This window comes from Leuciscus leuciscus, assembly GCF_965113295.1.
Source record: "Leuciscus leuciscus genome assembly, chromosome: 5".
NCBI lineage: Eukaryota > Metazoa > Chordata > Actinopteri > Cypriniformes > Leuciscidae > Leuciscus > Leuciscus leuciscus.
This window is the reverse complement of record NC_138729.1, coordinates 1,260,131-1,275,266: the sequence shown is the minus strand read 5'-3', so window position 1 is coordinate 1,275,266 and position 15,136 is coordinate 1,260,131. Positions and strand designations below refer to the sequence as shown.

The following is a 15,136-nucleotide window of genomic DNA, read 5'->3' as shown; positions in this document are numbered from 1 at the left end:
CTCAACACACTCCTGATACTGGAGTTTCTGAAGCTTTGTGAGATCTGACCACAGCATCAATGATGAAGATGATGATGATGAAGCACATTCAATAATCCTGCCCTTATTATCCCGGAGGGATTAGCAGAGATGGAGAGTAAAGCCATCATCCAGGAACACAAGATCAGACATCATGTTGTTAATATCAGTTCTGTTCTCTGCATGTTTTACCTTTTCCATCTCGCTATGATTATTAAAACTTAAAGGTTTCCTCAAAGAGAATAGCGAACTCCACACTAGAACAATAACGACACAGAGGAATGATATCGCTGGAATCACTTTCACAGTGATTTTTTCACCCAACTAATGAATGATAAAAATAAAAAAAACAATGACAACCAATCAGAATCCGTCCTGCTTTAAAGAGCTCGAGCATTTAAAGTGACAGACGACAAAACTGCAGCTTATAATAAACAGAACAATATCATCTTGTTAATGTTTTGGGCCTTTTTCCTGTTGTTTTCCACTCTGTTAGTGCTGATCCGAACTACACTCACCTAAAGGATTATTAGGAACACCATACTAATACTGTGTTTGACCCCCTTTCACCTTCAGAACTGCCTTAATTCTACGTGGCATTGATTCAACAAGGTGCTGAAAGCATTTATTAGAAATGTTGGCCCATATTGATAGGATAGCATCTTGCCGTTGATGGAGATTTGTGGGATGCACATCCAGGGCACGAAGCTCCCGTTCCACCACATCCCAAAGATGCTCTATTGGGTTGAGATCTGGTGACTGTGGGGGCCATTTTAGTATAGTGAACTCATTGTCATGTTCAAGAAACCAATTTGAAATGATTTGAGCTTTGTGACATGGTGCATTATCCTGCTGGAAGTAGCCATCAGAGGATGGGTACATGGTGGTCATAAAGGGATGGACATGGTCAGAAACAATGCTCAGGTAGGCCGTGGCATTTAAACGATGCCCATTTGGCACTAAGGGGCCTAAAGTGTGCCAAGAAAACATCCCCCACACCATTACACCACCACCACCAGCCTGCACAGTGGTAACAAGGCATGATGGATCCATGTTCTCCTTCTGTTTACGCCAAATTCTGACTCTACCATCTGAATGTCTCAACAGAAATCGAGACTCATCAGACCAGGCAACATTTTTCCAGTCTTCAACTGTCCAATTTTGGTGAGCTCATGCAAATTGTTGCCTCTTTTTCCTATTTGTAGTGGAGATGAGTGGTACCCGGTGGGGTCTTCTGCTGTTGTAGCCCATCCGCCTCAAGGTTGTGCGTGTTGTGGCTTCACAAATGCTTTGCTGCATACCTCGGTTGTAACGAGTGCTTATTTCAGTTAAAGTTGCTCTTCTATCAGCTTGAATCAGTCGGCCCATTCTCCTCTGACCTCTAGCATCAACAAGGCATTTTCGCCCACAGGACTGCCGCATACTGGATGTTTTTCCCTTTTCACACCATTCTTTGTAAACCCTAGAAATGGTTGTGCGTGAAAATCCCAGTAACTGAGCAGATTGTGAAATACTCAGACCGGCCCGTCTGGCACCAACAACCATGCCACGCTCAAAATTGCTTAAATCACCTTTCTTTCCCATTCTGACATTCAGTTTGGAGTTCAGGAGATTGTCTTGACCAGGACCACACCCCTAAAAGCATTGAAGCAACTGCCATGTGATTGGTTGATTAGATAATTGCATTACTGAGAAATTGAACAGGTGTTCCTAATAATCCTTTAGGTGAGTGTATAACACAAGTTAACTGTCAGTCCTTTATTTATATTTATATTGAGAGAATCAGTTTGAATCTCTGCTGAAGATTAAGAGAAAATATCAATTTGTGTCGTATTCGGCGTATACGACAGCGTGTTCCTGCCAATATCCAGCAACTTCGCACAGCCATTGAAGAGGAGTGGACCAACATTCCACAGGCCACAATCAACAACCTTTATTTATTTATTTATTTATTTACCCCCCCCCCCCCCCCCCCCCCCGAGTAAAACTGCACATTTTAGAGTGGCCTTTTATTGTGGCCAGCCTAAGGCACACCTGTGCAATAATCACGCTGTCTAATCAGCATCTTGATATGCCACACCTGTGAGGAGGATGGATCATCTCGGCAAAGGAGAAGTGCTCACTAACACAGATTTAGACAGATTTGTGAACAATATTTGAGAGAAATAGGCCTTTTGTGCACATAGTCTCAGATCTTTGAGTTCAGCTCATGAAAAATGGGGGCAAAAACAAAAGTGTTGCTTTTATAATTTTGTTCAGTGTATTTGTGCTGTTACTTGTAATTTGGTTATTTTATCTTATTTTATTACTGACAGTGTAATTGTCTTTAACAATATTTGAAACTTAGAGTTAGACTAGTAGTTTTTTGTGTCACAACCTTAATTGTTAAGGAAATGGGTCGAAAACAACAAAGACAATAAGCTTATTTTATTTTATTTAAAAAATTTTTTTACACTGCAGTATAACTGTGTGATATTTTTTGTTATTTATTTTTGTCTTCTCTTTCTGCAGCTCTGCTGGAATTCATAATCCTGAGTCTTCATGGAAATGTTTTGTTTGGATCACACATGAACGCGCTCCATTATTAGCATCACTGATGTCGGTCTTAAGGAGATTATACGCGGTTATAGCGATATACGATAGCCTATATATATTTATATACGAGACAGATGCACGAGAGCCGCCTGTAAATATAGCAGTGAACGCAGACGCGCATGCGCAGATCCATCATGAGCGTTCAGAAACTCACCTGTAATGCGCACACTCTCCGTCAATCAGCGAATTATAAAGCTTTGGCTCACTGTTGACGTCATTCTGTAAAGGTCACTGTCAGATGTGTTTTATTGTCAATCTTATTTGCAGATGATCAGAATCATGAGATCAATCCCATCATGCCATGTTGATCCCAGTGTCTCGCTGCTGTAGTTTAAGCCTCTCCCTCATCCATGGATAATGGGATATTTTCTGCTTCAGTTTAATCCACTGTAGATTAATGATCTCAAACCCGCCAGTGTCATAAATCACAACCAGTTGTTTTAAAATACACGAGCATTCATAGGTTTGGGGTCTGTAAGATCTAATGTTTGTGAAATAGTCTCTTCTGCTCGGCAAAGCTGCGTTTATTTGATCAAAAATACAGTAAAACAGTGAAATATTATTACAATGTAAATCTGCTGTTTTCTATGTGAATATACAGTAAAGTGTAATTTATTCCTGTGATCAAAGCTGAATGTTCAGCATCATTACTCCAGTCTTCAGTGTCACATGATCCTTCACAAATCACTCTAATATGATGATTTGATGCTCAAGAAACAGTTATGATTATTATCAATGTTCAATTTTTGTTTGATTTGTTCTGTAAATATGACACGGCCCACAATAATGTCAGTCCTGAATACTGTAAAAACGATTAAACTGGTTTTCATCAGATACTGCCGGGAGTCTTTATGAAGACACTCATCTCTCATTCATTATTAATTCTGATCGCGCAGAGATTCATCATATCAGACATTAATCACGTCACAAACTCACTTTCGCTTCTGCTTTTATGGAGTCAAATCCATGTCACATATATTTGCAGAACAAAAAACAAATGTGGGTTTGCAAACAAAAATAAATGTGTGTGTACGGTGTGAGAGTGTGCGTGCGTGTGTGTGTGTGTGTGTGTGTGCGGTGTGAGTGTGTGAGAGAGTGTGTGTGTGTGTGTGTGTGTGTGTGTTTTGCAACAATATGTGGCAGGACTTGATTTCATACTCTTGTTCTTCAGTGTTTTCTCATGTCTGTTTTAACAGCTCTTGCCAGTTTCATTAAAGTATTCATCTGTAATATTTAAGCACATCAAAGATGCAAAACAAACATAACGCAGTGATGGAGAATGAAGACAAGAAACTCTGCAGAATTTCACAGTTTTATTCTTCATGAAAAATTCAGCTGTCCTTGAATGTTTTGTATCGCATCTTGACAGACTGAAATGTTTCCCACTTCTGTTTTTCAAGTATTTTTGTCAGAGCTTTAAAACAATCTGAAACACCAGCGTTCCTGACGAGAAGAGAGAATAAGAGTCTGACGCCACACACACACACACACACACACACACACACACACTCACACTTTCAAACTCACACAGACACTTTCTCTCTCTCTCACACACACACACACACACACACACACACACAGACACATTCTCTCAAACACACACACTCAAACTTCCCGCTAATCGAACTGAAGGAACTCAACATTATAATTTCATATCCAAAACTCAATGATTTCTTGTGGATATTATTGTTGTGACTGAATGTTCTCTGAATGTTCCGAAACAAGAAGTAACATTTAAAAACGGTGGACTAACATGTTTCAGAAAAACGTTCCATGAACGATGTATAATTGTTTGTTGTGCTGATGTTTCGAGAACATTATTAAAGACCAGATAACGTTGAACGAACGTTCCATTAACCTTACTTTTAGTTATTTATTGTAATCTAATTTGTATTTATTTTTAAATAAAATCTATTTTTATTGTGAAATGTTAAATGTTCACGTATCGCAGGATTAGAACGTTTAATAATGGTGGATAAAAGTCTGCTGGAGGTACAAATAATCAGAAACCTCAAATATAATTCTTCAGTCATGTTGTCTATAAGCAAACACACACACACACACACTCATCTGAACGAGCCAAACACACACGAGCATCGAATAAAACATCCAAAAGCGTTCTCTGAGCTGATGGCGTCGGCGCTAAAAGCTGAGGAGTTTATATGATCTACACGGACTCACATTGTTCATATCCCAGCATTCACTGCGTGTTTAATGTCACACACAACATCGTCATGATGAGTTTCTAGCATCAACACGATCACATTTCAGTGGAATAAGGCCTTCAATGTGATCAATAACAAATGGCATGAGGAGCGTTTGAGTTTAAAATACTGAACGGATCCAAAGTGTGCTTATCCGCCGTTTATCAACATTAAGCAAATCTGCCCTCAAATCCTCAGCACTGCAATGCAAAAAATAGATTATTTAAGTGTTAATGTCTACAACTATCAGTCAAAAGTTTGGAATAATTCAGATATTTAATGTTTTTAAAGTCTCATCAAAGCCGCGTTTATTTGATCAAAAACACTGTAAAACAGTGAAATATTATTCCAGTGTAAATCTGCTGTTCTCTATGTGAATATATAGTAAAGTGTAATTTATTCCTGTGATCAAAGCTGAATTTTCAGCATCATTACTCCAGTCTTCAGAGTCACATGATCCTTCAGGAATCATTCTAATATATAATGATCATTAATTATTCCAAAGTTTGGACTGCAAGTGCTCATCATCATGTCTTTCACTTATGCTGACTTCATTAAACATCGCTGTATGACAGCAAAGAGCAGAGGAAATAATGTGCAGTTCTGTTGAATTGTGTCGTTTGGAAACACAAGTTTGTCTCTAGTTTGAGTGTATTTGATTTCAGGAGCAGATCCATGAGGATTCTCCAGCGCTCCTGTCGCCGTTCCTTCTTTCAAACTGATAGTCCGTTCGTAATAACTCTATTGATTGGCCACGACGTCTTGACACAGCAATGGCTGACAACTCACATGTAGTAGAAAATATATACTTGCTCTTGTAAAATACAGCAGAAGTGCATCAGTGGCTGGTTGGAAACACAAACACTGGAGCTCCTGTTGGAAACACTGAATGCATAATAATAACGGCGTCCCGCTCCGGTTTGGTGTCCTGGTTTCGGTTCACCGGATCTGACAGGTAGGATGTGCGAGGTTTACTGCATTGCACTTGATTTAAGGCGAAAAGTTTGCAGTGAAAGCAATGTAAACTTAAGGCAGCGTGAATCGAACAGTCTGAGTGCGTCTCAATCCGCTCTCTAGATCCCTGGATCCGTCAATCGATACACAACTGACAGTATCCTGGTGTTTATGAACAACAGCAGCACAGATGTCTTTCTGACATTATTTGTAATGTCATTTAAAGCATATTATGATACAATTCCCTTCAACATTTCAGCTGTAAATGTCTTATAAATAGTAGTGAGATTATGTTCACTACCTGTCTATCACTGTTTTCCTGTTTATCACGGTTGCTTTAACAATCTGTATTGTCTAAAGTGCTGTAGAAATAAAGCTGACTTCATTTGACTTAAAATATATATTGTTAAACATCTATCATTTGCAGGATTGTGTTCTACGGAGCCCCTAAAGGGACATGGTGGTGGGGAAAACAATGAGACGGGCATAAATATTATATGTCAATGCTTTTGTGTTCGCTCACAAAACTTTTTGAGTTCTTTGCGAGTGAACGTAAAGTTTCTCTGGGAAACAGAAACGTTTTGGAAACAAACGTAACGTTTTTTCGGGAGAACGCAAAAGTTTTGGAAGCGAAAGTAAAGTTTCTCTGGGAAATGGAAAAGTTTTGGAAGCGAACAAAGTTTCTGTGGGAAACGGAAAAGTTTTGGAAGCGAACGTAAAGTTTTACAAGAGAATGCAAACATTTTGGAATCAAACGCAAAGTTTCTCTGGGAAACGGACATTTTTTGGAAGCGAACGTAAAGTTTTTCGGGAGAAAGCAAAAGTTTTGGAGGCGAATGCAAAGTTTCTCTGGGAAACAGAAAAGTTTTGGAATCAAACGCAAAGTTTTTCGGGAGAATGCAAAAGTTTTGGAAGCGAAAGTAAAGTTTCTCTGGGAAATGGAAAAGTTTTGGAAGCGAACGTAAAGTTTTTCGGGAGAACGCAAAAGTTTTGGAAGCGAAAGTAAAGTTTCTCTGGGAAACGGAAAAGTTTTGGAAGCAAACGTAACGTTTTTCGGGAGAATGGTTTCTCTGGGAAATGGAAAAGTTTTGGAAGCGAACGTAAAGATTTTCGGGAGAACGCAAAAGTTTTGGAAGCGAAAGTAAAGTTTCTCTGGGAAACGGAAAAGTTTTGGAAGCAAACGTAAAGTTTTTCGGGAGAACGCAAAACTTTTGGAAGCGAACGTGAAGTTTCTCTGGGAAACGGAAAAGTTATGGAAGCAAACAAAGTTTTTCGGGAGAAAACAAAAGTTTTGGAAGCGAACAAAGTTTCTCTGGGAAACGGAAAAGTTTTGGAAGCAAACGTAAAGTTTTTCGGGAGAACGTGAAAGTTTTTCGGGAGAACGTGAACGTTTTTCGGGAGAACGCAAAAGTTTTGCACGCAAAGGTAAAGTTTCTCTGTGAAAAAGCAAAAGCATTGACGTACATCTTTTCCTCCCATCTTATATTTTTTCCATCACCTGTAAGAGTCAATTTCCGCTTCAGAATTTCTCCAATGCTCCCTGGATTTGCGGTGCATTGTGGGACTTTTATAAGTGAGCGAGCGTTTCAGTGCACTAGATTTGCGTTTGATACCCTTGAAATGATCAGTCGACTAGGGCGCGGATTGAGACGGACCCTCTTTCCATTCGTCAGAGACGTCGCGTTTCATCAAGCAATATTCCCACACACACACAAAAAAAGCCTTGTCTTTTTGCAGTGGCGTTTAGCACAGTGATTCCCGACCCGTTTTGGTGGAAGCTCATCCCAGTCTCAGTGTTTGGGAGGAATGACGACCACCGGCTCACCGGCCCGCGGACGCCACATCAGCACCTGCGCGTCGTTGGCGTTGGGCTTCACCAAGGCGTTTTGCGGGATGGCTTCGTTCTTTCCCAGAACCTGCGGCTGCTCCTGCGCGATCGGCTCCTGAAGCTTCGCTCTCATTCCCAACGGTTTCTCGGGATCCACCTCGATGTGAAGACGCATGCGCCAGCGCACCGTCTGCAGAACAAGGATCTCTCCCGATGCCTGGTTGATGGCCACCAGCCACGTGGTGAAGCTCTGATCCCTACGGATGCTGCTCAGCATGGGAACATTGCAGTCGCTCACCGGGATTCCCCATGTCACACTGGGATAGAAGTTATCGTTCATGCTGACGGTGAACTTGGTGTCCTTCTTGGTGGGACCCACGATGGTGCAGGTTTCGGTGGTATTGCCGTACCACGGGTAGTTTACGCCGTCCGAGTCGCTGATGGCTTGGATTTTCCCGTCTCGGAGATCCGGAAGCTCCCAGCTGGACCTGCGGGAAACACCAGAGGATGATGAGAGGGTTTGTTCTGACTCTACCCTTCTGAAAAAGATCTGTAGTGCATCTTGCAAGTATACGCATTTATATTAAATGTTTGCAATGTATTAAAATGTGCAAAGCTTTTGCAAGTGAAAAGTTTTGGAAGCGAACGCAAAGTTTCTCTGGGAAACGGAAAAGTCACCAGAGGATGATGAGAGCGCTGAAACATTTGTTCTGACTCTACCCTTCTGAAAAAGAAGAGCTCTTATCTGTATTGCATCTCGCAAGTATATTTTTAAAAAGATGCATTTGCCAACATTTAATATAATGTCTTAAATTGCAAAAGTTTTGGAAGCAAACGCAAAGTTTCTCTGGGAAACGGAAAAGTTTTGCAAGCAAATGCTAAGTTTTACGGGAGAACGCAAAAGTTTTGGAAGTGAATGCAAAGTTTCTCTGGGAAACGGAAACGTTTTGGAAGTGAGCGTAAAGTTTTACGGGAGAACGCAAAAGTTTTGGAAGCGAATGCAAAGTTTCTCTGGGAAACAGAAAAGTTTTGGAAGCGAACGCAAAGTTTCTCTGGGAAACGGAAACGTTTTGGAAGCAAACGCAAAGTTTTATGGGAGAACGCAAAAGTTTTGGAAGCGAACGCAATGTTTCTCTGGGAAACAAAAAAGTTTTGGAAGCGAACGCAAAGTTTCTCTGAGAAATAAAAAATGTTTGGAAGCAAACAAAGTTTCTCTAGGAAACAGAAAAGTTTTGGAAGCAAACACAAAGTTTCTCTGGGAAACGGAAAAGTTTTGGAAGCAAACACAAAGTTTCTCTGGGAAATGGAAAAGTTTTGGAAGCGAACGCCAAGTTTCTCTGGGAAACGGAAAAGTTTTGGAAGCAAACGCAAAGTTTCTCTGGGAAATGGAAAAGTTTTGGAAGCAAACGCAAAGTTTCTCTGGGAAACGGAAAAGTTTTGGAAGCGAACGCCAAGTTTCTCTGAGAAACGGAAAAGTTTTGGAAGCAAACGCAAAGTTTCTCTGGGAAACGGAAAAGTTTTGGAAGCGAACGCCAAGTTTCTCTGGGAAACGGAAACGTTTTGGAAGCGAACGCAAAGTTTCTCTGGGAAATGGAAAAGTTTTGGAAGCAAACGCAAAGTTTCTCTGGGAAACGGAAAAGTTTTGGAAGCGAACGTAAAGTTTTACGGGAGAACGCAAACGTTTTGGAAGCGAACGGAAAGTTTCTCTGGGAAACGGAAAAGTTTTGGAAGCAATAGAAAAGTTCCCTTTCGAGGGAACTCGCACAGCGTCGTAAGAACAACACTTTGGGGACGCTCCCTAAGCATACACCTCTGAAGTATGAATGAAACTATTCCAATCCTGATTGGCGTTGCGTCATGATGTAACATGTGACGGCATACCCAGAAGTATAAAGTGATGCCGGCACACACGCGTTAGCTTTCATTCTTCAGCAAGCGTTCTCTGTTGTTGTCTGTACTATTAAGTGTTGTCTGTCTCAGTATTTAAAAAGATCATTATGATGAGTGAACAGTTCAGATGATGTGTGCACCCCTGCCCTAGATTCCGGGTGGGGACACACATCAACTGTGTGTGAACAGTTTGGGAGTGCAGCACGCCCAGGCAGCTCTTGAGGGGCTGCTTGTGGTGATTGTGAAGCTATCTTTGATGAGGATGGCCAGACTCGCATTCCCCGCGGTTCAGGTCGTGCGTCCGTTGAGGCGGCGTGGCGACTCAGATCGTGGGGTTCACAAAGGGACTTTGCAGATGAGAATGAGACTGCTGCGGCACTTTCTCATTCTTCGTCTGAAGGTTCTGAGGCTCTCGGTCATGGTGCAGCTTCTTCTGCCCGTGACAAAGGCCCGATGCTCGAGCTGTCTGCTTCTGAGGAAGTGGACGTGCTCAGCATCGAGGCGGATGAGCGTGAATTAGACTCGCCAGTTCACGTTCCCGTCTATGAGGAGCTCGTAGAGGTTGTGACGCGTGCTATGGCAAGACTAAACATCAGAGGGCCGCATGAGAGACAGGAAGCGCTTAATAAAGGCAAGCTGGAGGAGAGCTTCCTGCAGCACCGTTCACAACCTCAGCGCCGGGACTTACCATTCTTCTCCGATTTACATAATGAGTTATGAGAGTCATGGGATAAACCCCACTCCTCTCGCGTCTCTAATCCTACTGCGGTGGATTATAGTGATGTAATAGGTGCGAGAGAGTTGGGGTATGGGAAGATGCCGCGGATGGAAGAGGCTCTCACTAGCTACCTCTCTCCTGAAGCAGCATCATCCCTGAAAGCCCCGGTGTTGCCCAGCAAACAATGCAGGGCATATATGGCGGAGGGCCAGGCTGGTTCATGTCTGCACTCAATGGCTATTCTGCAGGCATACCAGGCCGACCTTTTAAAGGACTTGGATGAGGGTGAGGGACAAACTCCTGAAGATATTGCGGAGTTGCGTAAGGCCACAGATTTGTCTCTCCGGGCTACTAAGGAGACGACCCATGCCATCGGCCGCTCCATGGCAGCTCTGGTAACCACGGAGAGACATCTGTGGCTGAACTTGTCTGGAATAAAGGAGAAGTATAAGTCGTTTCTCCTGGATGCGCCGCTCTCGCCTTCTGGCCTGTTTGATGACGCAGTAAACACTGCCGTCGACAGGTTTCAGGAGGCGAGGAAGCAATCTGTGCCGTTCCAGCAATTTCTCCCTCGCCGCTCAAGATCCAAGTCCAAGAAGGCTGCACCGAGCAGTCAGCCTCGGCCATCAACGAGCTCCTCGTACCGTCAGGTACAAAAGGAGAGTGTTGCCTCTAGAGCCCCTCCCTCGGGAGCCTGGCAACAGAGAAAACGCTCTCGCGCGAAGTCTTCTGACCTGAAGGCGTCCTTCAGGCAAAGAGGGCTTCGGGAAAGAGGTCCTAGCCGAAATAATGAGACCTCTGAAGGCTGTCCCCCCCCAAAAGCTCAATTAATCCCTGCCGGTCATCCACTTCAGGGGGTCGAGAACAAAGCTCGAAGAACACCCGAGGCCAGCCTCGAGAGGCTGGTTCCCTTAGTAGATTTTCTTGTAGAAGCGTGGCAACGCCTACCCAATATATCTGCATGGGTCCTGCATATGATAAAAATAGGGTACAGACTGCAGTTCGGTCACTGCCCCCCGAAATTCACTTGGGTGGTACAGACTGCAGTGGTTCCAGAGCAGGCTCAGGTAATGGAACAAGAAGTACACTCTCTGCTGGTCAAAGAGGCCATAGAACGTGTTCCTCCTCCAGTCAGGGAGTTTGGGTTTTACAGCCGGTACTTTATAGTTCCAAAGAAGGATGGAGGGTTGTGGCCGATTTTTTATCTGAGGCACTTGAATCATTCTCTGAGGAGGTTCAGGTTCAAGATGCTCACTATTCCCATCATCGTGAACCAAATCAGGTCGGAGGACTGGTTTGTCACGATAGATCTAAAAGCCGCATACTTCCATATCTCCATCCTTCCATGTCACAGGCGGTTCCTGAGGTTCGCTTTTGGGGGCGAAGCGTACCAATATCGGGTTTTTCTGTTCGGCCTAGCTCTCTCCCCTCGCACGTTCACCAAGTGCATGGATGCAGCCCTGGCCCCGCTGAGGCTCCAGGGCATCCGTGTACCGAATTATATTGACGACTGGCTCATATTAGCTCAGTCTCGAGAGATGGCAGTTCGGCATCAAGATTTCGTCCTTGGTCATATTCAAAGCTTGGGGTTGAGACTCAACACGAACAAAAGCGTGTTGATGCCCGCCCAGAGAACTACGTTCCTTGGTGTGGTATGGGACTCAACTACGATGCGGGCACAAATGTCTCCCGAGCGTATCGAGTCCATCCTGGCCATGGTGTCCAGGATAAAGCTAAGCCACGCCATCACTGTAAAGCAATTTCAAAGACTGCTGGGCCTCATGGCAGCTGCGTCCAACATAATACCTTTGGGCCTCCTGCACATGAGACCCCTTCAGTGGTGGCTGAAAGCCAAGGGGTTTTCCCCGAGGGGAAATCTGTTCCGTATGATCAGGGTTACGCGCAGATGTCTTCGTTCCCTATCGATATGGAAGAAACCTTGGTTTCTGTCCCAAGGTCCAGTGTGGGGAGTGTCATGTTGCCGGAAAACCGTTTCGACAGACGCCTCCCTCACTGGTTGGGGTGCGGTCATGGACGGCCGCTTTGCCAGGGATCTGTGGCAGGACCATTATCGCTCTTGGCATACAAATTATCTAGAGATGTTGGCTGTGTTCAGAGCTCTGAGGAGCTTCCTCCCAGACACCTGGGGAAACTGTTGTCTCTCAAAAGCAATGTATGTCCCGGGGGTACGGAATCAGGGAGCAGACATCCTGTCAAGGCAGGGGCTGAGGCCCGGGGAATGGAGACTTCATCCAGAGGTGGTGAAGTCGATATGGGAGAGATTCGGCCCAGTGGAAGTGGACTTGTTCGCGTCTCGAGAAAAGTCCCACTGTCCACTATGGTTTTTTCTCACACATCCAGCCCCACTGGGGTTGGATGCCATGGTACAGGTGTGGCCGAGGCTGCGCTTGTACGCATTTCCCCCGATCGCTCTGCTCCTGGGAGATCTGGAGAGGGTCCATCAAGACGGAGTCAGTCTACTTCTAGTAACCCCGTTCTGGCTGGCCCGAGTATGGTTCTCAGACATAATAGCACTCCTGGCAGGTCCACCCTCTGAGGAGGGACCTGCTGTCTCAGGCGGGAGGCACAATATTCCACCCTCACCCGGAGCTGTGGAAGCTGTGTGTCTGGTCCATGAGGGGGTTCAGTACCTAGATGCTGGCCTCTCAGCCGGAGTGGTCGAGACCATACTTAGTTCCAGAGCTCCTTCCACTAGGAGACTGTATGGCCTAAAGTGGAATGTGTTTTCCACTTGGTGTAGAGAACATGAGTTAGAACCAATTAACAGCCTGGTGGCTTCAATTCTAGAGTTCCTTCAAGATCGCTTCTCTTCTGGTCTCACCCCGTCCACACTTAGGGAGGACGTGGCTGCCATTGCGGCATAGGAAATGGAAAAGTTTTGGAAGAGAATGCAAAGTTTTATGGAAAAATGCAAATGTTTTGGAAGCGAACGCAAAAGTTTTACGGGAGAACGCAAACGTTTTGGAAGCAAATGCAAAGTTTCTCTGAGAAATAAAAAAATTTGGAAGCGAACGCAATGTTTCTCTGAGAAATAAAACAATTTTGGAAGCGAACGCAAAGTTTCTCTAGGAAATGGAAAAGTTTTGGAAGAGAACGCAAAGTTTTACAGGAGAACGCAAACGTTTTGGAAGCGAATGCAAAGTTTCTCTAGGAAATGGAAAAGTTTTGCACGCGAACACAAAGTTTTACAGGAGAACGCAAACATTTTGGAAGCGAATGCAAAGTTTCTCTGGGAAACGGAAAAGTCTTGGAAGTAAACGCAAAGTTTTACGGGAGAACGCAAACGTTTTGGAAGCGAATGCAAAGTTTCTCTGGGAAACGGAAAAGTCTTGGAAGTAAACGCAAAGTTTTACGGGAGAACGCAAACATTTTGAAAGTGAACGCAAAGTTTTACGGGAGAACGCAAACATTTTGGAAGTGAACGCAAAGTTTTACGGGAGAACGCAAACGTTTTGGAAGCGAATGCAAAGTCTCTCTGGGAAACGGAAAAGTCTTGGAAGTAAACGCAAAGTTTTATGGTAGAACGCAAACATTTTGGAAGCGAACGCAAAGTTTTACGGGAGAACGCAAATGTTTTGGAAGCGAACGCAAAGTTTTACAGGAGAACGCAAACGTTTTGGAAGCGAATGCAAAGTTTCTCTGGGAAACGGAAAAGTCTTGGAAGTAAACGCAAAGTTTTACGGGAGAACGCAAACATTTTGGAAGTAAACGCAAAGTTTTACAGCAGAACGCAAACGTTTTGGAAGCGAATGCAAAGTTCCTCTGGGAAACGGAAAAGTCTTGGAAGTAAACCCAAAGTTTTACGGGAGAACGCAAATGTTTTGGAAGCGAACGCAAAGTTTTACAGCAGAACGCAAACGTTTTGGAAGCGAACGCAAAGTTTCTCTGGGAAACGGAAAAGTCTTGGAAGTAAACGCAAAGTTTTACGGGAGAACGCAAATGTTTTGGAAGCGAACGCAAAGTTTTACGGGAGAACGCAAACGTTTTGGAAGCGAACGCAAAGTTTTACGGGAGAACGCAAATGTTTTGGAAGCGAATGCAAAGTTTCTCTGGGAAACGGAAAAGTCTTGGAAGTAGACGCAAAGTTTTAAAGGAGAACGCAAACGTTTTGGAAGCGAACGCAAAGTTTTACGGGAGAACGCAAACGTTTTGGAAGCGAATGCAAAGTTTCTCTGGGAAACGGAAAAGTCTTGGAAGTAAACGCAAAGTTTTACGGGAGAACGCAAATGTTTTGGAAGCGAACGCAAAGTTTTACGGGAGAACGCAAATGTTTTGGAAGCGAACGCAAAGTTTTACAGGAGAACGCAAACGTTTTGGAAGCGAATGCAAAGTTTCTCTGGGAAACGGAAAAGTCTTGGAAGTAAACGCAAAGTTTTACGGGAGAACGCAAACATTTTGGAAGTAAACGCAAAGTTTTACAGCAGAACGCAAACGTTTTGGAAGCGAATGGAAAGTTCCTCTGGGAAACGGAAAAGTCTTGGAAGTAAACCCAAAGTTTTACGGGAGAACGCAAATGTTTTGGAAGCGAACGCAAAGTTTTACAGCAGAACGCAAACGTTTTGGAAGCGAACGCAAAGTTTCTCTGGGAAACGGAAAAGTCTTGGAAGTAAACGCAAAGTTTTACGGGAGAACGCAAATGTTTTGGAAGCGAACGCAAAGTTTTACGGGAGAACGCAAACGTTTTGGAAGCGAACGCAAAGTTTCTCTGGGAAACGGAAAAGTCTTGGAAGTAAACGCAAAGTTTTAAAGGAGAACGCAAACGTTTTGGAAGCGAACGCAAAGTTTTACGGGAGAACGCAAACGTTTTGGAAGCGAATGCAAAGTTTCTCTGGGAAACGGAAAAGTCTTGGAAGTAAACGCAAAGTTTTACAGCAGAACGCAAACGTTTTGGAAGCGAACGCAAAGTTT

At 43.8% G+C, this 15,136-nt stretch overlaps 1 protein-coding gene across 1 annotated transcript in view; it reads right to left on the bottom strand.

Moving 5' to 3' along the window:
* Positions 1-3,911: 3,911 nt before the first annotated feature.
* fam78ab (family with sequence similarity 78 member Ab) overlaps positions 3,912-15,136 on the bottom strand; it is a 20,519-nt gene continuing 9,294 nt past the window's right edge. Inside the window, exon 2 of the mRNA XM_082170560.1 lies at positions 3,912-8,087. Within this exon, the coding sequence (XP_082026686.1) occupies positions 7,562-8,087 (526 nt within the window). The 3' untranslated portion in view covers positions 3,912-7,561. The remainder of the gene's footprint in view (positions 8,088-15,136) is intronic.